Raw genomic sequence first — 23,727 nt, 5'->3', positions numbered from 1 at the left:
CAGCTCAAAGGGGCGTGTCGTATCTATACCTAGGTTATATCTATGGCGTGAGCGTTCTCAAGCCTGGTTAGCTACAAACATCCGTGATGCTAGCTAGCTCGTGACTCTCCATATCTACTCGATTTGTAAACGCCTAAAGTCGCGTAAAAATAGATTATTTTTAAGACACAAATGTGTCTTTAATAAATTAACGGGCTGGGCTTGTGAGCTTTTGGAGCCTTTTTTTTCAATATATAAATTGCTCGTCAAGGAGAAGCTTGTTGACTTTTGCGCGTTAGCTCGCCGCCAAGTTGTTTGGCAAAACTGCGAAGAACGACAACAGCATCGCTATGAATGTTGACAGCGTTAACCAGTCTGTCACCACTGGAGCTTCGTCTAACGCCACGACGTCTTTAACTTCAACCAACTGTATCGCAAATGAGAACGCGTCAAACAACGTCGGCAGCATCCCTGCGGTCACCAGCAACGGTAATGCAATACTGGAACTGTAAATAAATGTCTTGAAGTGTTTATGGTTAAACGGTCAAAATGTTAAGAATATCTGCACCTCTGGGATTCAACGCGAATTAAGTAATAAACTTGTAGTCTTCGATGATTTATATGCGTACTCGCCGATACAGCGTATCGGTCGTTGATGATTAAAATAGGTTGTAGTTTAATCAGATACTGTTCAAATACACTTGATTTCACAAGTTTCACTCAACTATTCCATTACTGACATTTTAACATCCAGCTGCATGTTTGTCCAACAGTCTTGCTATACATTTCATTTAAATGTTCTCTGTAACACAAGGCATTTTCTTAGGAGCAGTTTTGCGAATCATATCTTTATTTGAGGAGCAACTTTCTAATTTTGAGGAGCAATTTTTTTGCTGCTTAATCGCACAGGGACCCGAAGCAAAGATTTTCCGAAACAATAAAAATACCACAATATAACGTGGGAGTTGAATGTAGGGCTGCAGCTAACGAATATTTTAGTATTTGAGTATCCTCGTACAAATTGGATCAAACAATGGATTATTTGGATAAAATGTACTTTTGCTAGGTTAAAGAGCAATTGCAGAGCTGCCAACCAATAACAATTCACTTTCAGAACAATTTGTCCAAAGGTATCTGAATTTCCATATTTTCAAAGTTTGTCAAGAACATTATTGTGGCACAGTCATCATTTTAATGTTTTTATTTCATCAACCTTGCAATGGCAGACACTGTCAGAGCCTGAATCAAAGTACCAGTAGATGAGATTTCGACATGCCATCAAAAATTTCTGTCTCAATGGATCAAATCAATGGATCTTTGCCAATTCTGTTGTCAACCCTGGTAACAAACAAACAAACAAACAAACAAGCAAGCAAGCAAAAACGAAAAAGCAAGTCCATTAATTCAGATTAATCAAATCTCAAACTTCAAAATAAAAATTCAGCACTATATTTTGCAAAGAAACAAATAACATTTTTGATTGAACTGGATATTTTATGTACGGACAATAGTTTTGGTTTCTATTTTGTGCAAAGTACTTGTATATGTATTCGCTTGCATGCTATTTAGATTCATTCATTCATTAATCTTCCGTACCACTTATCCTCTCTAGGGTCACGGGTGTGCTGGAGCCTATCCCAGCTGACTTTGGGAGAGAGGCAGGGTATAACCTGAACTGATTGCCACCCAATCGCAGCGCATATTTAAGCAAACAACCGTTCGCACTCAGATTCACACCTATGAGCAATTTAGAGTCTTCAATTAACCTACCATACATGTTTTTGGAATGTGGGAGGAAACCGGAGTACCCGGAGAAAACCCACGCAGGCATGGGGAGAACATGCAAACACCACACAGACGAGGCTGAATTTGAGCCCGGGTCCTCAGAACTGTGAGGCAGACGTGCTAACCAGTCGTCCACCGAGGTGCTGAAATGATGCAAGTTTCCCCATTCTGGGACTAATATGTGTTATCGTATCTTATATTACAAATATTTATTAATAATAATAATAATTTACTTTGAACCTGCCCACGTTCAGAAGTGACGTGTGCAGGGACTTGCTAATTCATTTCCGGTTCAGATTTGCCACCCTGTGTGGATATGTAATATTTTATATTTATAGCTCTAAAAAAATTTAATTGGCCTGTTATTTAGTTATAAAAGTTACTCGCTGCGAGAATGCGGTTCCAGCCAGACCTATGAGAAAAGTGCTTACCGATCATCAGATTGGCCATATGTCACACAGTGACTAAACTGAGCAAAAATCACCCTGTATGTACCGCTATTAGGGGGTGCTCCGATCAGGGTTTTATATTGCCGATTCTAATACCGATCACGATGAGATCTGCCGATCACCGCCAATACCGTTCATATGCATTAGCTGTAAATCTTTCAATTTATTTTATGGTGAGTATATGAGCTGACATGTTTGGTTGGGTTTGCTTTGCAGGTGCTGCGCACCTGTGAAGGGGGACAGTACACTAGGGCTGGGTGACTATGGGAAAAAATAATAATCTCAATTATTTTGATTGATATTGAAATCATGATTAATAAACACGATTCTTTTATTTCAAAACTGTAGTTATTTAACAACCAAAACCCAAACTTTTAACTTAAAGAACAGCCAGCCAATCATTTTGTAACAAGGAAAATATTAATATATTAAAATAATAGAAATTTTAAAAAAATAAATAAATAGTCATGGCTAAAAAGGTGCTAATATTTTTAGCGATGACTGTATTGTCTATTATATTTGTCTTAAAAAAAAATCCTCGTTTTTTTTGTAATCCTAGTTGAGCTAAAACACAAAAAGTTTAGTCTGATTTCATGTCACGGTCAGGAAATAAAGCGTCTTTTTATGCAGTCAATGACTGTATCTGCTGTGTGCACCATGGCCCCTTAGGGGCAGTATGGTGCAATGCATGCTGTGAACTACTCATTTCCCGCAAGCTTAAAAAGAGTAGAATTCTGTTATAACTTAAATTCCCGTTTCCCATTTTTAAATAAACTCGTTTTTCACAGATTTGGAAGAATCTGAATATTGTTATATTAACTGTATGTGTTACGATGGCGTTTGTGTGTGAATATTCAATATTTGAAGGTAAATACCTTCTGTGATCAAATGCTAGCTAGCCCGTCGGTAGGGTTTTCCATTGACTGTTAGCATAAGTTGGAGATTTCTAAAACAATGTCTTGTATTTTAATATAAATTGACTCATAATTATTTTTGTTGTGCATTTAGTTTTATAGTAAACTCCAACTGGGGTGACAATAAACAGCTTAAAGCACGCTCAAATTTGGATCAATTGCCCAGCCCTGAGCTACACTTCAAGGATGAATGGCCTTTTTAAGGTCATCCACTGTATTTCAATCAGATTCAAATTTGGACTTTGACTAGGCAACTCCAAAACCTTTCTTTTTGTTTTTTTAAGTCATTCAGAAGTTGACTTGCTGGTATGTTTTGGATCGTTATCCTGCTGCAGAACCCAATTGCGCTTCAGCTTGAGGTGTCAAACTGATGGCTGAACATTCTCCTCCAGGATTTTCTGTTAAAGAGCAGAATTCATGGTTTCATTAATCACAGCAAGTTGTCCAGGTCCTCAAGGAGAAAAGCAGCCCAAGAGCATCACACTACCACCACTAGGTTCGACTGTTGGTATGTTCTTTTTTCTGAAATGCTGCGCTACATTTACGCTAGACGAGACACACACCTTCCAAAAAGCTCAACTTTCATCTCGTCAGTCCATATAATATTCTCCGAAAGGTCTTTGGGGAAAAATCATTCAATGTTTTTTATTATAAATATATATTTTTTTTTATTTGCAAAAGTAAGCCTTTATGTTCTTTTTATTTTCTTATGTTCTTTTTGGTCAGCAGTGGTTTTCACCTTGGAACTCTGCCATTGATGGCATTTTTGCCAAGTCTCTTCCTTTTTGTTGTGTCATGAACACTGACCTTAACTGAGGCAAAGGGGGCCTTACAGTTCTTTAGAAGTTGTCCTGAGTTCCTTTGTGGCCTCTTGATGAGTCATTGCTGTTCTCTCGGGGTAATCTTTGTCGGCTGGCCACTCCTGGGAATATTCAGCACTGTTCCATGTTTTTTCCATGTGAGGATAATGGCTCTCCCTATGGTTTTCTTTAGAAATGGCTTTTTTAACCCTTTCCAGACTGATAGAAGTAAATTACTTTGTTTCTCGACTGTTCTGGAATTTCTTTAGATTGTGTCATTTTGTTGCAGCTCATCTTTTGCCCGACTGGATTTTGTAAGGACAGATTCTGTTGAAGTGATTTCTTGATTGAACAGGTCTGGAGGTAATCAGGCTTGGGTGTGATCAGTGAAAATTACCCGGAAATTGTGATGAGCCACAATTAGTTCATCATTTAACAAAGGGGGTAAATGATTTTTTCCACACAGGGCCAGGTAACTTTGAATATATATTTTTTCCTTAATAAATGAAATCACCATTTAAAAACAGCATTTTAAGTTCAAAATCCAAACTTTGCTGCAGGAATCTGTGAGGGTCACAGATGTAAGATGACACAACTGGCCAGAAGTAATTGGTGTACCCAGGGTAGGCTTAGTGACAGTTACACAGTAGACATAAGTGCTGTCAATATTAATGATTAATTCAAGCAATTAAGACTAGTAAAGTCCGGGGGGGGGAATTCAAACCTGACAGATAATGTCAAATATTACACTTTGGTTTGAGTTCTCTGCCACAGACATCTAGGCTAGGCTATAGGTCTGCTCTCTATGTCCTAGTATGACAATTTGTCTTGGATTTGTTACTTGATTTGTATCATGTGCAGGTGCGATGGATCGTGTAAAAACCAATAGGCTGTAGGAATGGTATATTTTTATGCAGTACTTCTCATCCAACCACAATCAAAATCTCCTGGTGCGATTTATCTGGGTAGGTTTTTGTGTGTGTGTGTTTTTAAACAATGACAAGCCAGAAAGAACATGATCCAAAATATTTCTTTTTTTATGGAGTAGAAAGTTTAGATATTTGTGTGGAAATTTAAGGAGCAGAAGTAAAAAGTAGGCTGAAAAATAAACATTCCAGGAAAGTATACAGTAGACACCCAAAATTTCAACTTAAGTAGGGTAATGAAGTGCTTGATTACTGGCCACCTATGACCAACAAGAAGCCATTACTCCAAAATAAACAAAAAAAGACAGATTACAGTTTGCAATTGAATTTAGGGACAAAGATGTAATTTTTGGAGATATGTCCTGTGGTCTGAAGAAACTAAAATTCAACTCTTTGGCCCAAATGAGCATCTTTATATTTGGAGGAAAAAGGGGGACGCTTCCAAGCCTGAGAACACTATCCCAACTTCAAAATACAGGGGCAGCAGCATCATGTTGTGGGGAGGAGGGAGTGGTGCACTTCACAAAATAGATGGTAAAAAAACACATGGAAATACTGAAGGACCTTCTCAAGATGGCAGCCAGGAAGTTTAAACTTGGACACAAATGGGTCCTCCAAATGGACAGTAACCCAAACATTTACTGTATTTTCACAACCATAAGGCGCACTTAAAACTCTTTTAAGTAAATTTCCTCCAAAATGGACTGGGCGCCTTATAATGCGGCGCGCTTTATGTGTGCACCGAGTTACATCTATAAATGTGTGATGAGCGCTCCGCTCTGTTTTAAAAAAAAAAAAAAAAAATGTTGACTTTAGTTTTTTACCGCTTGACTAACTCGGAGCATTTCCTGCCGACACGCTGCTTATACAGAGGAAAAGTGGACATGGCTGAGGACAGAATGCGGACGTAAAGGGGGAAGGGTGCGTGAAGGAGGACTCTAAAGCCACGCCCTCAGTTGGTATATAGCGCCGGGGTGTGCATTGTGCAAAACAACATAGGTTTGGCTAGGGACCCTCCCGATAATGGCACCTACGAAGAGACACTCTTACGAAGCATAGTTGGACCATGGACCAGAGGAAGCGAAGGAGAGCGTTGTCTCAAGGCATTAGAAATAACTTTATATACAGTAACAGTAAAGGCTATAACACCCTCTCCAAGCAGCTTCATGTTCCTGTGACTACAGTTGCACATATTATTTGGAAATTTCAGATCCACGGGACTGTAGCCAACCTCCCTGGGTGTAGCCACAGGAGGAAATTTGATGACAAATTGAAGAGACTGATAATACGAATGGTAACAAAAGAGTCCAGAACAGCATTGAAAAATATTAAAGGTGAGCTCCAAGGTCAAGATACATCAGTGTCATATTGCAACTTTTGTCGTTGTTTGAGCCAAAGTGATTCATGGGAGCTGACCGAGGAGGACACCAGTGTTGAAAATGAGCCATAAAAATGTGAGACCGGAATTTGCAAAACTGCATGTTGACAAGCTACAAAGCTTCTGGGAGAATGTCCTATGGACAGATGAGACAAAACCAGAACTTTAAGGCACATCCGCTCTACTGTTTGTTCACAGATGCAAAAATGAAGCATTGCAAGAAAAGAACACTGTCCCCACTGTGAAACATGACGGAGGCTCTGTTATGTTCTGGGGCTGCTTTACTCCATCTGGCACAGGGTGTCTTGACTCTGTGCAGGGTCTTGCAACCGGATAATGACCCAAAACACACTGCTAAAAAACACATGCATACAAGAATGGCTAAGAGCAAAACATTGGACTATTCTGAAGTTGCCTTCCATGAGCCCTGATCTGAATCCTGTTGAACAGCTGTAAAAGGAGCTGAAATGTTGTCTGGAGAAAGCTCCTTCAAACCTGAGACAACTAGAGCGGTTTGCTCATGAAGAGTGGACCAAAATACCTGCTGAGAGGTGCGGAAGTCTCATTTAAAGTTACAAAAATCATTGATTGCAGTGATTTCCTCCACGGGTTCTGCAACAAAATATTAAGTGAAGGGTACCATAATTTTTGTCGAAACCTGTTTCATGAATGTTGTTGTTTTTTAAAATAATTCTGTTCCACAATTCAAAAGCAATGTTTTATTCTCATTGGTTAATTTTCATATTTTTATTTTTACTTTTGTGAGATTCAAGTTATTTCTGTGACCACAGTGGGGTTTTTCTTTCACTAACAGAGGGGTACCGACAATTTTGTCCATGCGTGTATCTTACATAGTGTATGTAAAGTTATGGTTTCAACTGGAAGTACTTGACAGACGGCAGCTGTCTCCTTCACCGCACGAGCGGAGTTCATCATCCATTTTGCAGAGCCTAAAAGTGTTGTTTGAGTTTCCCTTAAAGTATCTCCACATGGCCCCAACTTCAGCTGCCCCGAAGCTATATATCACCCTGGTAAAGTGGATTGAATTGAAGGAGCATTTAAATTGCCTCCAAAATCGTCCATAAAATACAGGGATGTCCCGATGAAACATTTTCACTTCTGATCCGATACCAATATTACAGCCTTGAATTTTGGACGATATCTCTATCGGTCCGATCCGATATCAGCAATAGTCATACATACTTATGTTGTACTATGGAATGTTAGAAAAGGTTTCAAGTGATGTTACTCAGAGAACAATAATCAGCAACAGTAGATGTGAGGAAAACAGACCCATTTATTATTCACCAGTGGATTACATAAAGTAACTTTAAACAGGAATGTACTACAATTGAATAAGATGAATAAAATATGATGTCACTGATGGTGTAGTGGTACATTCACCTGACTTGGGTGCAGTCAAGGTTCAGTTCCCACTCAGTAACGGTGTGCATGTGAGCGCGATTGGTTGTCCGTGTCTGTATGTGCCCTGCCTGTGTGACTTGCGAACAGTCCAGGGTGTAGTCTGCCTTATGCTCAAAATCAGCTGAGCAGCACCTGCGACCCTGAAGAGGATAAAAGCGGTATTGAGAATGGATGGATGGAAATAAAAATTATATAATAAAATCCTGAAAAATAACTTCAATAAAACCAATAATAAAAAAATATTTACATTGCAATAACTACTGCTTAAGTTAAACATAAGCATCGTCTACAATTGAATATCTTATACAAAAAAAACCCATGAAAAATAACCTCAATAAATAAGTGCAAAATAACAACTCAAGTTGAATTCAATTTCAGTCAGTATATGATGGAAACAGCATTTGGTTTCTCTACTTGGGCCCCAATTTTATCGACAGTCGTGGCGGATAGAAATAATGTAGTGAGGCTTCATGGGTGTCAAACTCATTTTTGTGGTGGACCACATTGTAGTTACGGTTTCCCTCAGAGGGCTGTTATGACTGTGAAACGTGACGTGTGAAATGTTTAATCTCCTCATAATACAAATACTGTAGACAACCAATTGATGGAAAACTATTTTTGAAATCAGAAGTCTATTATTCAAGTTACTAAAAAAGGGTTTGGTAACAAAAAGATGGCAATATAAATGTTATTTATTACATATGACAGTTCGTGTTTTTTTTTTTAAATTATTTTTTAACAGATTTTGGCAGAATCATGGAAGTTGAGACGTGAATAGCTCTCGCGGGCCACATAAAATGATGCTGTGTGCCGGATCTGTCACCCGGGCCTTAAGTTTGACACGTATGCTTTAGGTGCTTTTACTGCCACTGTTTGTGTGTGCCTTTTTGAGATCGCATTTCCTGCTGTGCACATATTGACGTCGAAGGGGCAGTATGGTGGACGCAGTAAGATATACACACTTGCAGTAACAAAGTCCTGATCGAGTATTGTTAATATAACTCATTTTACACAGAGTTTGAAGAATGTATGCTTGAGAGTGTTATATTAACTGTTTGTATGTGTTTATATAGCGTTTGTGTCCCAATATTCATTATTTTGAGAGCTATAAGTGCTGCCGGTTTGATGCTCATTTTCGTTAGGTTGTCAATGGTGTTTTTTTATTTTAATTTTTTATTCATTGTTTTAGTTTTGAGCTACCGATTTTTGTGAACAAAAACCAAGAAAGAAAAGAAGTCTGTGATGTATTTGAACATTCAATAGGTGTAATTCTTTTGTTTGTTTTAGTTTTACAGTGAACTTCAACTGGGGTAAACAATTTTAAATGAATTTCAACTGGGGTAAACAATTTTAAGGAAGCAACATTCACTCTTACTCCTGGCCTCTATGGTAGCACCTTAGCAACCTAAAGTAAAATCAACCTAAAAGTAAAATCTGAGATATTCGATTCAGTCCGATCCGATACTTTTTCTGGCATTGGCCCAATATCCGATCTCAAAGATCGGATCGGGACATCCCTAATAAAAATAAAATTTAAAAAAAATTAAAAAAAATATTTCTGAAGTACATGATGACTTTATTCTTCATTGCCAAGATGACTGATTATTATAGCTTTTTCAGCTAATGGATTTAGTTATGTTCCACAGAAAAATTCACAGTGAGGTGATTTGCAAATCGGTGGGTGTTTACAGTCTGAATGCAATGTGTTACAAAGAATACTTATTTTGAATCTCTGTTAATAAAACACAATAACCTGTCTTGCAGCTTCGACCCCAGCCACTATGGTGACATCATCATCAGACTCGTCTGTGCCCAATGGAGTTTATGTTCCTGGAGGCATCACTAACGGAGACATAAAGCCCACAGTCTCCACAACCCCACTGGCTGACTTCGTCATGCAGCTGGAAGAGTACACTCCCACGGCAAGTCTTCCTTTCGCCTCTGTACTGCAACTACACACATAGGAACACGTCTATAGAAGTAAAATACAGTGGTGTCTTGAGTTAAGAGTTTAATTTGTTCCGTCTCTGTGGTGTTAACTCAAAATACTCATCTCAAATCATCTTTCCCCATTGAAATGAATTTAAGTCCTATTAATCTGTTCCAGCCTCCTCAGATTTTTTTTTTAATAAGTAAAAATAGCACTTAATAATATCGTACTTTATAAATCGGGGTGATAAATAGTTAAATGGAATGTAAAGCATTAAACAGTTTGTGGCTGATGATCTAATAATGTTTCATCCATCAGTGTGCTGCGCCTTGTGGTGTGCCTGCCTTGGCCACCAGGAGGCACTATTGTATAGTACACTCATGCAGACAAACAGAAGAATCTTTTTCTGCTGTTCTTCCGCTCAGTAAGTTGATGTAATATTTGTAATTTTTTTGGGCAAGGATGAAGAATATAAACCTGTGAGTAATGTAATATTATCTGTCTATGTGTTGTTCCACCATATGCGTTCAAACGTCCATTTCTTAATGGGTTCCAAGACGGCTGCGTTTTCCATTCATTTGGGTGTTGTTTGTTAGCCTTAAGCTAGCAGACGTTCCTAAAATGAAAAACAATTGAATAACTGCAAAGTCAACTTCAAAAATAAGTCGAAAAAAAATGTCTACCTCGAAGCTCCACTGAGACCCAAAAAAAGAGAGAAAAGTCCCGCCCGGAACCGTCTGCACCGCTGAAACCCATGTTTCACACCGACATTTATTGCAGACGGACACAGTGTTGATGATAAACTTTGCCAAAAATGACACAGGTGTGTCTGTAAGTAATTTTTAAGACACTTTTAGGTGTGTAATGTACATGGAACATGATAACTTTGAGTGAGCTGGAATTCTTTTTTTTTTTTTTATTAACCTAAAATGGTAATCACTAGCGCGCTAATGCTTATCGCGATTGCTAATCGTTCAGCATTTAGCATTTGCTGTCTCAAATCCTGTACACCAAATGTATACCATACACGCTGTACGAACATATGCAGTTTAAGAATTTAAGAGAAGTCTGAGAAGTTTAAGAAAGTCCATCCCTCCGAATAATTTTTTTTTTTTTTGGGTAATAGTGGAGGGTGAATATTTGATTTTTTTATTTATTTTTATTTTTTCATTTATATATTTAGCGGCGGCACGGTGGACGACTGGTTAGAGCGTCTGCCTCACAGTTCTGAGGACCAGGGTTCAATCCCCGGCCCCGCCTGTGTGGAGTTTGCATGTTCTCCCCGTGCCTGCGTGGGTTTTCTCCGGGCACTCCGGTTTCCTCCCACATCCCAAAAACATGCATGCTAGGTTAATTGAGAACTCTAAATTGCCCGTAGGTGTGAATGTGAGTGCGAATGGTTGTTTGTTTATGTGTGCCCTGCGATTGGCTGGCAACCATTTCAGGGTGTACCCCGCCTCCTGCCTGATGATAGCTGGGATAGGCTCCAGCATGCCTGCGACCCTAGTGAGGAGAAGCGGCTCAGAAAATGGATGGAGATATATATATAGCCGTAATCAATAGGGGAATTGATTCTAAAAGATTCAGTAGTGACAGCACCATTTCTAACCTAAGCCAAAGTCGAACATAATCCATTGCATAAACCTGGTTGACCTCTGATTTGTTAAAATTTTAAAACAAAATGTCATGTTGAGACAATCCACTTTTTTTATAGCGCTTGTCCTCGTAGGTGAGCTAGAGCCTTTTTCAGCTGACTCTGGGTGAGAGGCGAGGTAGACCCCGGACTGATCGCCAGTCAATCAAAGAGCCATGTAAACAAATGACCATTCACACCTAGGGACAGTTTAGTCTTCAGTGAACCTAACATGCATATTTTTGGAATGTGGTAGGAAATTGCAGTAAGCAGAGAAAACCAAATACACAAATCCTTGTGTGCATGAAAGGTTTTGAGATTTGATGAGCAGTAGTTTAGTTATTTGGAAGTTGTCTAACTTTTTACAATTCTGTACATTTGACAAAGATGACTTTTGTCTTATGGCTCCAGGAATGTAGGCTATAGATTTGTTTTTTTATTTATTTATTAGTGAATAAGACATGAATCTTAATGACAAAATTCACTCATCTGCACATTTGCTACTAATCCGAATTGGAACTCTTTAGCCGTGGCGGAGGTTTGCAGGAGTGCCGTTAAAGTTTGGATTCTGCATTGACCTTTTTTGTTTTTGTCAGATTCCTGATGCAGTGACGGGCTACTACCTCAACCGGGCTGGCTTTGAAGCATCTGATCCAAGGATGTATGTGTTTTTGGTTCTGGGAATTGTTAAAAGTTCAGTGTGGGACATTTATACAAAGTTGGAAGCATAGTGGAATCGTTTTTTTTTGTTTTTTAGAATCCGTCTGATCTCCCTAGCCTCGCAGAAGTTCATCTCAGACATCGCCAACGACGCGCTGCAGTACTGTAAAATGAAGGGGACTGCGTCAGGAAGCTCAAGGAGCAAGACTAAGGTCTGTTTCTGCCATTTGTTTACATGTCCGTTCAAAATGAGCGTGTGTGTTTGCCATTGTTTTGTTCTTGATAATTCAATGTTAATATGTTTTGTCCTGATGATTTATAGGATAAGAAGTACACTCTGACAATGGAGGACCTGGCCCCTGCTCTTTCTGAATATGGCATCAATGTCAAGAAGCCCTATTACTTCACATAAAATGAAGTTAGCTAGTTTTACCTGGCTAACCCACTAATTTGTCAACATGCTAATTTTCCAGCACAGTGCTTTTAGTACAGCACTGAATTTTTTTTGAAGTCTTTGTTTTTTTTTGTGTGGTTTCAATTTTGTTCGTTTGTAAATTTATGTTTTATTGTTTCAATAAAAGACTAAACATAAATCTGGGTGTCTGTGAGTGTTTTCATCATTCAAAATTGAATTCAGAAGTTGAATTTTCTGGACATTATTATTATTAAGGGTGATGTTTGTGATTTAGACTTAATTTATACACAATTTGGAATTTCCAATTTTGAGCAAAAGCATAATCGCCGTACGCGTTTTTGCTAGAATTGTCCTTTAATACTTGCCGTAGTTAGACTCCCGAGTTTCCGTACTAGTTTCCGAGTGTTCAAAGTGTCCGGCATTTTTGCTTTCTCTTCCAGTGCAAAATTAGTCAAATAATGTCGGTTCAAGCGACAAACCCAAACAATCCTATTGTTTTCTTCGACATTACAATCGGAGGACAGGTGAGTAGGGGAGAGACTATTTACGCTTTACCACAACAAAGCCGGAGAAACACGTGGGACACATCACTGCTGGCAGAAAAGCTAGCGTTTAATGTCACTTAAAATAAAACTAATGTACAAAAAGTAAAATTGCCCATTTTTCTTTCGTCGTACGGTGTCAAAATAGTATAGCTGGGGGCGGGAGGCGGATATTAGTGAATCAAATACGGGCAACAATTCATATTCGCTTTTTCTTGCAATTTCATCAATACCGATACCGCATTATTTCTTATTGAAATATATTTTTCAATCAAAGTATTATTACTCTTCTGGCAAATCACATCAGAATACTGGTCATTTGTACCAATTGTATTTTTTAAAACGTAATCAAACAAAACAAAAAAGTAGAATAATATGAATGAAACGTACAAAGATGAAATGTACATTTCATATTTTCTTATCATTTTTTACTACTCTGAGCCAGAAATGGTCGAATTAAGTAAATTAATTTGTATGATGTGGAAATCAAGATGACTTAAATCCTCTCTGTAAAGCTTTTGGCATCTCTTAGTTAGCCACAGACCTAATAAAGTAAGGGTTTAATACCTGGTTTAATCAAGCGTTGAGAAGTCTGAAAGTATATGCATGTTCACACAAGTTTTAGCTACTTAAGCAAAATATTCAGTAAACAAATGTCTGTCTGTTTTAAGTAATCAACAATTGAATATAATTATACTCTTCCCCTTAGGTGCATTGTGTTAAAATTAAACTCTGATCATAATATTTATGTAGTAAGGGACATTTAATTCAAGGATTGTCTTTATCACAACGGTGGTAAAGGTAACAGTGCTGTTTATAATCCTACCGCGACACACTTTGCAAACTTTCTCGTAGGGTCTTTTCCGGACAGTGGCTGGTGGTGCCGCAGACTCACTTTCAGTGGAGCTTGTCTTTTCTCAAGCTCACTTGGTATGTGTGCTCATAAGGGTTAGGGTTGTTTGGAGATATTGCTTGAATTGCTGCTGCGTAGATCGATTTTGTCACACAGTCTGCACCTTGCCGTGACTGTATTAATTGGTATAAAATAACACTACGGCTGTAGCTATCAAATATTTTTTTATCAAGTATTCCATTGATGAATTGATTAATCGTAGAGAAAAATATATTTTGCATTAGTTTGTATTGCAAAACATTCTTTTCAGATTACTCTTTATTAAATGATTATTCTTGTTTATTTGGCATTGTTTAATGATCGCACAAAACCAAATGAGAAAAAAAATTAAGCAATATCACACAAGACTGGGATTTTGTCCTTACCAGCGTTTTTGAAACGGAACGCTACAGTACTTTTTGACTCATAATGAGGCTATGGGGTGAACCTAAAATGCACTGTTTATTTAATCTAAACTTTTGAATTCACTTGTCCAGCTTTTCAGTGTTTTAGTATTTTTTGCATAACTTTCTGTTCTCTAACAAGGAGCTGAACAGCAAAATTCACCTTTTGTCCATAAATTGACCGATGCATTTCCTTGTTCAACTGGAATTGGTTCAAGCACGATCTTTTCAGACTGAAGTGGCCAGTGACCTTTGTATCACAGATTGTCATCATGAGGTTGCAACTGATATACAGAGACTGGAATATAAAAGTTGTGCAAGAGGTACTGAAACATTGAAATGTTGGACACCTGCACTCAAATTCAAATTAAGTTCACGTGTAAAGTGCATTTTAGGTTCATCAATTTACCCCATAGCCCATCCCTAACTTTATATGCCTCTGCAGTTTGAAAAAGCAGGTTTACAATCAAAAATACTTAATACCCATATATACCCAAATATCTTTTTCTAGAATAGAATATAGCACATGTAATTCAAGTTCCAAGTAAAAAGGGATGTCTTTTGCATTATTGGCACACACAATGACACTTGGAGCGACAAGATTTTGCGAGACTCAAAGATTTTTTGGGGTTTCTTAAATTGGATGACATTTTGGTGTTTGAATTCTGACTGTAATTAATAACTTTATTATTGATTTACAGAGAGTTTAAAATGTCAGGTTTAACCTATGTACTTTTTTATTTTATTTGATTATATTATTATAAATCTTTTATCAAAGATTTTTTTGGGTTTCTTAAATTGGATGACATTTTGGTGTTCGAATTCCGACTGTAATTAATAACTTTATTATTGATTTACAGAGAGTTTAAAATGTCAGAATTAACCTATGTACTTTTTATTTTATTTTATTTTTTTCCCGGCTCAAATTGAGGTGGTGGTGGTACCTCTCTGACCATTCACACACATCCATGTGCTGTGCGGGGGCCCCACACTGGTTCAAACAAACACTTTTTCTCTTAAGTGTTTTATTGTTTAATATATAATTTTTCTCTAATCATATTTTGCTCAAATAAAAACAAAAATATAAGAACCCTGTTCGATATTACATTTGATAATAAGAAATAAAAGTGCATCGTGTGTACACAATGTGGCCATGTTACATCGTATTCAAAACACTTTTTAGTTAACCATTTCACAGCCATAAATAGCACATTTTCCTTTTATAAAATATTCTCATGCACTCCCTGTAGTTCAATGCCTCCTGGTCACTGATGGCCACTTTGCAGCGTTTGTCCAAGTGCCTCGCTTTGAGTTTGTTACAAACGGGTTTCTTCACCTTAGAACAGAACAGTTCTCAAACTTGCCTTAGTGCCTTGGAAAGAACAAACAAATCTTACACACTGTTAAGACCTTTTTATTTATCTGATATATATATATATATATATATATATATATATATATATATATGCTTGAGTATTGTTTGCTGTATTTGTATGTTTTGCTGCTCCATTTGTGTTAAAGTAGTAGTAGTTGTTTGAAGGTTGATAATTACTGCAACATCAATACACATATCAACGGTAATTTCCAAGTCTCGCTGCCCACATCCATCCAGAATGTTATGCTTTTTGCTCACATGAAGGGTTGCTTCTCAAGATAAAACAGTTAATGTCTCATCTGCTGTTTACACAACTTTTTCTCCACTTTGTTCCAGGATGTGGGGCGGATGAAGGTTGAACTCTTTGCTGATGTTGTCCCAAAGACGGCAGAGAATTTCAGGCACGTTGTAATCTTAATTTGAGCACCTTTTCATTGTGACTTTTCTCGAAATTAGTTTCTTCAGCCTTGTAATTGGCTAAATACTGGTTAGGGACTTACAACGCCACATTTCTTTGTTCTGTGAATGGCAGTGCGGGGAAAATGTGTGTTTAAAAATTACCATTCAATACACGAGGGAATGCACCTATACTAGCATCTGTACTTGGGGTGGGGGGGGGGGGTGCTCTGATACTACGACACCGACATAGAAACATAAACGTAAACCTAGAAGACAATACTTTTTTAGTCGACTGCAAATTATGCTCTGCAAAACTGATGATGACGCTGCACAGGTGGCGACGGAGATGGCTAACATCCGGCAAGCACAGAGCTCATAAGCACTGTCGCCCGCTCTACTTGGAAAGAGAAGCAAGCGCTTCAGTGTGATAAAGTATCACTTCAGTTGTCCTGTCATAGTTTGATTTTATAACTTGTGGTATTCTCAAGAAGTAGTCTTATATTTCGTTCTTTGTGTGTGTGTGTGTGTGTGTATGTGTATATATATCTATATATATATATATAGTCGGACTCTCCTCCACACACAGCTTGGGCTCTGGTACCAGTCCTCTCGAGAGGGGTTGGACCCTCTTCCACTCTGGGGTTGCCCACGGTGAGTGGCGCCGAGCAGGTGTGGGTATACTTATTGCTCCCCGACTCGGCGCCTGTACATTGGGGGTTCAGCCCAGTGGACGAGAGGGTAGCCTCCCTCCGCCTTCGGGTAGGGGGATGGGTCCTGGCTGTTATTTATGCCTATGCACCAAACAGCAGTTCAGAGTACCCACCCTTGTTGGAGTCCTTGGAGGGGTGCTGGAGAGCGCTCCCGCTGGGGACTCCATCGTTCTGCTGGGGGACTTCAAAGCTCACGTGGACAATGACAGTGAGACCTGGAAGGGCGCGATTGGAAAGAACACCCCCCCTGCCCCATTCTGAACACGAGTGGTGTGCTGTTATTGGACTTTTGTGCTCACCATGGATTGTCCATAACAAACACCGTGTTCAAGCATAAGGGTGTCCACACGTGCACTTGGCATCAGGACACCCTAGGTTGCAGTTCGATGATCGACTTTGTGGTCGTGTCATCGGACTTGCGGCCGCATGTCTTGGACACTCGGGTGAAGACGGGCTGAGCTGTCAACTAATCACCACCTGGTGGTGAGTTGGCTCCGATGGTGGGGGAAGATGCCGGTCTGACGTGGCAGACCCAAACGTATTGCGAGGGTCTGCTGGGAACGTCTGGCAGAATCCCCTGTCAGAAGGAGTTTCAACTCCCACCTCCACCAGAACTTCACCCACGGCTCGGGGAACATTTAGTCCGAGTGGACCATGTTCCGTGCCTCTATTCCCGAGGCGGCCGACTGGAGCTGTGGCCCTAAGGTAGTCTGCCTGTCGTGGAGGCAATACCCGAACCCGTTGGTGGACACCAGCGGTGAAGAATGCCGTCAAGCTGAAGGAGTCCTATCGGTACCTTTTTGGCCTGTGGGACTCCTGAGGCAGCTGATGGGCTGGCCAAGCGGAATGCAGCTTTGGTGGTTGCTGAGGCAAAAACTCTCGTGGGAGGAGTTCGGTGAGGCCATGGAGAACGATTTCCGAACGGCTTCAAGAAAATTCTGGTCCACCATCCGGTGTCTCAGGAGGGGCTGGGGAGGAGTGCACCATCAACACTGTGTATAGCGGGGATGGGGCGATTTTGACCTCGACTTGGGACGTTGTGAGTCAGTGGGACGAATACTTCGAAGACCTCTTCAATTCCACCGACACGCCCTCCCATGAGGAAGCAGTTTGGGGTCTCTGAGGCGGGCTCTCCTATCTCTGGGGTTGAGGTCACCGAGGTTAAAAGCTTCTTGGTGGCAAGGCCCTGGGGGTGGGTGAGATTCGCCCGGAGTTCCTAAAGGCTCTGGATGATGTGGGGCAGTCCTGGTTGACACGCCTCTGCAACATGGCGTTGACATCGGGGACAGTGCCTTTAGATTGACAGACTGGGGTGGTGGTCCCCCTTTTTGAAAAAGGGGACCGGAGGGTGTGTTCCAACTACAGGGGGATCACACTCCTCAGCCTCCTTGGTAAGGTCTATTCTGGGGTGCTGGAGAGGAGGGTCCGTCGGGAAGTCGAACCTCAGATTCCGGTGTAGCAGTGTTGTTTTCGTCCTGGCCGTGGAACAGTGGACCAGCTCTTCACCCTCGGCAGGGTCCTCGAGGGTACATGGGAGTTCGCCCAACCAGGCTGTGTTTGTGGACTTGGATAAGGCGTTCGACCATGTCCCTCGTGGAGTCCTACTTCGGGAGTATGGGGTACCGAACCCCCTGATATGGGCTGTTTGGTCCCTGTACGACCAGAGTCAGAGAGATGAGATGAGATCCTGCCCCAAGTGGAGAAGTTCAAGTATCTTGTGGTCTTGTTCATGAGTGAGGGAAGAATGGGCGCTTCCCAGGTGAGGTGTTCTGGGCACGTCCCACCGGGAGGAGACCCGGGGGACAACCCAGGACACACTGGAGAGACTATGTCTCTCGGCTGGCCTGGGAACGCCTCGGGATACCCTTGGAAGAGCTGGAGGAAATGGCTGGGGAGAGGGAAGTCTGGGCTTCCCTACTGAGGCTCCTGCCCCTGTGACCCGATCTCGGATAAGCGGAGGAGGATGGATGGATGGGTGTGGGTGTGTGTATAGATAGATAGATAGATGTTAAGTATAATGATAAGTTGTCGCTCTGGATTGTTATTTCATTTAAGTGAAACGTATTCCATGTTCAAGGAAGTTTTGTGTTTTTGAACAATATTTGATTAAAATAAAATGAATTGTGCAATATAATGGTCATTATCAAGTATTGGTACTTTGTATTGGCGAGTACTCAAATGTAAGTGGTCTCGGTGCATCCCTTGTACATACTGTGTCGCCAATGTATCAATGTTAAAGTCTGTTTCAGTGTCACCAGTACTTATATTTTGATCATTTCTTGCAGGCAGTTCTGCACTGGAGAGTTCCGGTAAGGTGGACTGAAAACACCTTCTTCAAGTACCCAGATTCAACTTTTGTGGGGTTTTTTTTCATCTAAGCTGCAGCAGCAAAGTTCTGGCAAACAATTAGAGCGTGAAACCTAATTGACACAGTGTGTTTCATAATGGCTACCCCAGGATATCTTTGGGATGAGCATAGTAATCCATTATTTGATGAACTGATTATTAAGAATTCTGATGATTGTGTGAAACTGATTTTTGATAAATTGAATGAAGCAGTTGAGGCAAATAGCCCTACATGGCTGCAACCAGAAGAGGCACTATTGACTCATCCATCCATCCATTTTTCTGTACCGCTTATCCTCACTCGGGTCACGGGAGCCCATCCCAGCTATCTTCGGGCGAGAAGCGGGGTACACCCTGAACCGGTCGCCAGCCAATCGCAGGGCACATATAAACAAACAAACATTCATACTCACATTCACACCTAAGGGCAATTTAGAGTCTTCAATTAACCTACCATGCATGTTTTGGGGATATGGGAGGAAACCGGAGTACCCGGAGAAAACCCACGCAGGAATGGGGAGAACATGCAAACACCACACAGGCGAGGCTGAATTTGAACCCGGGTCCTCAGAACTGTGAGGCAGATGTGCTAACTAGTCGGTCACCGTACCGCCCGATTAAATCAGTCTCAGCTGATTTGCTGTCGTCATGATGTAATCTGCGCTTTTTGTCATAACAGTGGTAAAATGATTTTTGCCTTTGGGTCTTTGTACTGTAAAAGTTACAGATGTTTACTATAGTGTAAACAGACATGCCTGCTTTTATGAGGTATTCAAAACAAGATCTGTCCCACAGGAAAGACGGTGTCCCTATTGGTTTCAAAGGCTGCACATTCCACAGGTATCGATAATACATGCAAGTCATAGTACCCTTCATTATGTCTTACAACATACCTGTTCTGTTTTTCATTTAAAGAGTGATCAAAGATTTTATGATCCAAGGAGGTGACTTTGTGAACGTGAGTCAAAGAGCTTTATGTACAGGCTGTTTTCGAAATAGTCATTTCTAATGGGATTACTGCTTGGATGGCAGCAATGCCATACACGTGACTTCCGATACATTTTCCCCCATAAACAATTCCCTCACATACTGTACAGTAAATTGCCAAGTTGTATGTAATAAACATAAAATAGCTCTCTTGCTGGGCTCTGCCCAACTTAATAAATGTACAGTTTTTGTGACTTTTATATTTTGCACTGTTTCTTAAAAGGGTGACGGTACTGGTATCTGCAGCATCTACAGAGGTCCATTTGCCGATGAAAACTTTCGGGTGAAGCATTCTGGGCCTGGTCTTCTGTCCATGGTATGTGGATTTGTCATAGTTTTGATCAGAGCCATCCCTCGCCTCCATGGAGCCCTAAGCAAAATTTTATTTTGGGGTCCTCCATTTCTGCCAGTAATATTGATTAATGATCATTAATACACTTACTATAAAGTATTTGCAGTTCTGGCAGTGTTGTTTACATGATCCTATTGGCAGCTGGATATGTTTTTACTCATGTATGGTATTTAATTTTAAAAGGTAGCATATTCAGCTACAATAGTGGACCGGGGTTGGCGAAGCCAACATTCCAAGTGAAGCGCAAAGTGGGACTAATAAAATTAACAAAAATTAACTAATATATAGTATTCATTTACGGTAAATGTGCAACCCTGGGAACAGAGGATGAATGGATGGTGTCATCTGATTTGCTGGTTTTTGTTTTCCAAAAACTTCAACAGTAATGTGCAAAAATAATTTGGTGCGCAAGAACAACAATAACATTTAACAACAAATGCTTTATAAAAAAAAAAAAAACAGCACAAAATGAAATAAACATTGTCTAACAAATCCTTAGTTAATCATTGCAAGCTGCAAAGTAGAGTTCTCCAAAATAAGCTTTTTGTGAAAAGAACAACAGTGACATTATATTGTTTGCTTTTGTGACACCTCAAACTATAAAACGACTGAGAAAGGGCAAAATAATTTATTTACAGATATTCAACTATGAAACACACAGAGCAACGCTGACTCACCGCATGGCTCACGATAAACATCAGTAGCTTTTTTTACATGGCCTTCATTCACTCCATGAACTGTCATTTTTTCTCATGATTGAGACACTTTCTACTACCTACTGCAACACATCCTGTATTTATACTTTAGGTGCAACAATTATTGACAACTATTTTTAATTAATGAATTAATCGTTGCGACATTAAGTTAAAGTTGTCCAAATCCTCTGTATTTCAGCCTCTCAACAGTAAATATTCTCAGTTCCGTAGTCCGCAATGAAAGCAGACTGATTATCTTTGTGTTTAATCAGAATGAGAAATGTGCAAACATCTGTTTTTACTTCAGAAAACAATGATCAACATTTTTGTCTTGTTTCTGACGTTACAGACAAAACCAGTAACTGAATCATAATTTGTTTGTGCATTTTCTACACTGTAAATTGGAAATAATGTTCTGTTTTTGCAAATAAAGGGATGGAAATTATTTATTTTTTATCCGATTAATCAAAAAATAATTTAAAGATTAATTGATTATTAAACTCATCGTTACTTGGAGCCTTAGTTACCATACATAAACATACTCTGTTAGATTGTGAGCCTGTGAGGTGACTAAACTTGTGACTTCCAATGTGTTGGCATTTGTCTCCCTCATAATTGACGTGAGTCATGTGACAAGCCGAGATTCACCCCCTGATCTTTATGTTCTACTCAAAAGCTGTGCTGATCTTAAATCCAAAGCAATTCAATCCCGCCATCTACAGGGATCTGTTAGTCATTACAGTGGTTGACAAACCTGAATTTTACAGACAAGCTGGTCGAAACCCCCATTGCGGACCTACCTGGTGTAAATGTACTTTTTACAATTTTATGTACAATTTAAATTGTGTGCATAGTTTCCCCACTTTGGTTTAGATCATCAAACAAATGTAAATATCAGACAAAGATAGCCCTAGTAAATATAAAATGCTGTTTTTAAATGTTGATTTTATTTATTAAGAAAAAAAACTTCAAAGCTATAACACCTGGCCCTGTGTGAAAAAGTAATTGCTCCCTAAAAATAACAACTGGTTGGGCCACCCTCAGCAGCAACAACTGAAATCAAGCGTTTTCCCACAAAGCTATAATCTATAACTATTTTTTGTTTAAAGAAAATAGTAGATGAAAATGCTGATTAAGCCTATCAGATTCTGACACATCTTGTTATATTTTTCAATATTTGTTTTTGATATTTAGTGACTACCCTATACATTCCCGCGTTGAATCACTTGGTGGGGCTCTAAAACGTCGGAACGGAAATTACGTGTTTTACCTCCGAACGGGCAGGCCCAAATATGGACATCCTCCTGGTCGCCTGAGCCATAGAGAAAGGAGAAGGCCGGACCAGCATTTAGCCTGCGTCATATCGAAGCAATGAAAGCTTTGTTGTAATGCTGAATTCCAGCGTTAGGGGGTGCCAGAAATCGTGGATTATAGCTTTAACTGGCAATGAGCGTTTCACATCTCTGTGGAGATATTTCGGCCCACTCTGGAGACCCCCCCAGCCCTTGAAAAAATTGTTTTAATTCTGCAAAGGAGGGGCTAGTGGTCGCGGGGCTCTAAGCAGGTACTTGGTTCACTTATGCTTTGGCAGCTCTAGTTTTGATTTCAGGCTTAGACCCGGTTCAATATGTTATCCTCTTTATAAACCTCAATAAAGTGAAACCTCTGTGGGAACAATTCGTTCCGGGACCCTTTTCAACATCTGCTTTTGTTTGTATTCAGAATATTATTTATTTATTTTACACAGAAAATAATGTATTAGAATTAATCTGTTCTGGGGACATTGTAGTTCTACTGTAATCATTCATTCTTTTTAGGCAAACAGTGGTCCAGGGACAAATGGTTGCCAGTTTTTCATAACCTGCACTAAATGTGACTGGTTAGATGGAAAACATGTCGTTTTTGGTGAGTATTGATATTGAGCTACAATTTCAATGGGAAATTTTGATTTGTTTGAAGTTTTAGATTGTGTGTTTTAGGGATGAATATTTTGATTTTCTTATTTTTGGTTGTGTCAGGTAAAGTCGTGGATGGATTGCTGATCATGAGAAAGATTGAGGTAATTTAGATTTAATATGAAATGATTTCGCTCAAATCGTCTTTATACAATGAATAGTGTGACATGTTAATTTTCATCCTAATGTTGTAAAAATGAAACCTTTATCCCACCTCCCAACAGAATGTTCCTACGGGACCCAACAACAAGCCCAAGCTCCCAATCCTCATTGCACAGTGTGGAGAGATGTGAGGGGAAAATGGTTCCGTACACATGTATTATAGTACGTCCCATTTGTTGACTGATAAACTCACCCTGCATAATGCGTCTCATGCATAGCATCTATTTCCACACTGTGTAAAACCCAAAGATTCAGCCCCATTTTGTGTCATGAGTGGAAAATATTTTTTTTATTTTTTTTTTAAATACATATCAATATATGTGTGTGTCTGTCAATAAAATTCACACTTTATTTGTGAATCAAAACACCATAAACTGTCGGAGAAGGTTGAAAATATGATTTTTGTTGTTGTTGTTGCAACTTTCGGCTTGTGCTGTTAGGGGTCGCCACAGCTAGTCACCCGCAAATTTGTTTGGCATAATTTTTATATACATTTATTTTTGGCACTAGAAATTAATGGTAAGAATGAATTGGGAAGATTAAATTCAAATGTATTAGATGGCTATACCCATTTCAAATACCCATTTTTTTCCTAATGGTAGAGTACATTTACA

The 23,727-nt window shown here is 39.6% G+C and overlaps 2 protein-coding genes across 2 annotated transcripts; both read left to right on the top strand.

Moving 5' to 3' along the window:
- Positions 1-30: 30 nt before the first annotated feature.
- On the top strand, positions 31-12,433 carry taf10 (TAF10 RNA polymerase II, TATA box binding protein (TBP)-associated factor). Its single transcript, XM_061682375.1, has 5 exons — positions 31-468; positions 9,421-9,578; positions 11,816-11,880; positions 11,977-12,091; positions 12,202-12,433. Exons 1-5 carry the CDS (start codon positions 330-332, stop codon positions 12,289-12,291), a joined length of 567 nt encoding a protein of 188 aa, XP_061538359.1. The 5' UTR covers positions 31-329; the 3' UTR covers positions 12,292-12,433.
- A 255-nt stretch (positions 12,434-12,688) lies between these two features.
- ppih (peptidylprolyl isomerase H (cyclophilin H)) lies at positions 12,689-23,727 on the top strand. The gene is made up of 9 exons (XM_061687675.1): positions 12,689-12,818; positions 15,844-15,912; positions 18,906-18,925; positions 19,758-19,802; positions 19,878-19,920; positions 20,173-20,265; positions 22,814-22,901; positions 23,015-23,055; positions 23,176-23,727. The coding sequence occupies exons 1-9, from the start codon at positions 12,753-12,755 to the stop codon at positions 23,242-23,244; spliced, it is 534 nt and encodes a 177-aa protein (XP_061543659.1). The 5' UTR covers positions 12,689-12,752; the 3' UTR covers positions 23,245-23,727.

This window comes from Phycodurus eques, chromosome 1, assembly GCF_024500275.1.
Source record: "Phycodurus eques isolate BA_2022a chromosome 1, UOR_Pequ_1.1, whole genome shotgun sequence".
Lineage (NCBI taxonomy): Eukaryota > Metazoa > Chordata > Actinopteri > Syngnathiformes > Syngnathidae > Phycodurus > Phycodurus eques.
The sequence above is the reverse complement of the archived record's forward strand: the minus strand, read 5'-3'. Positions and strand labels throughout refer to the sequence as shown.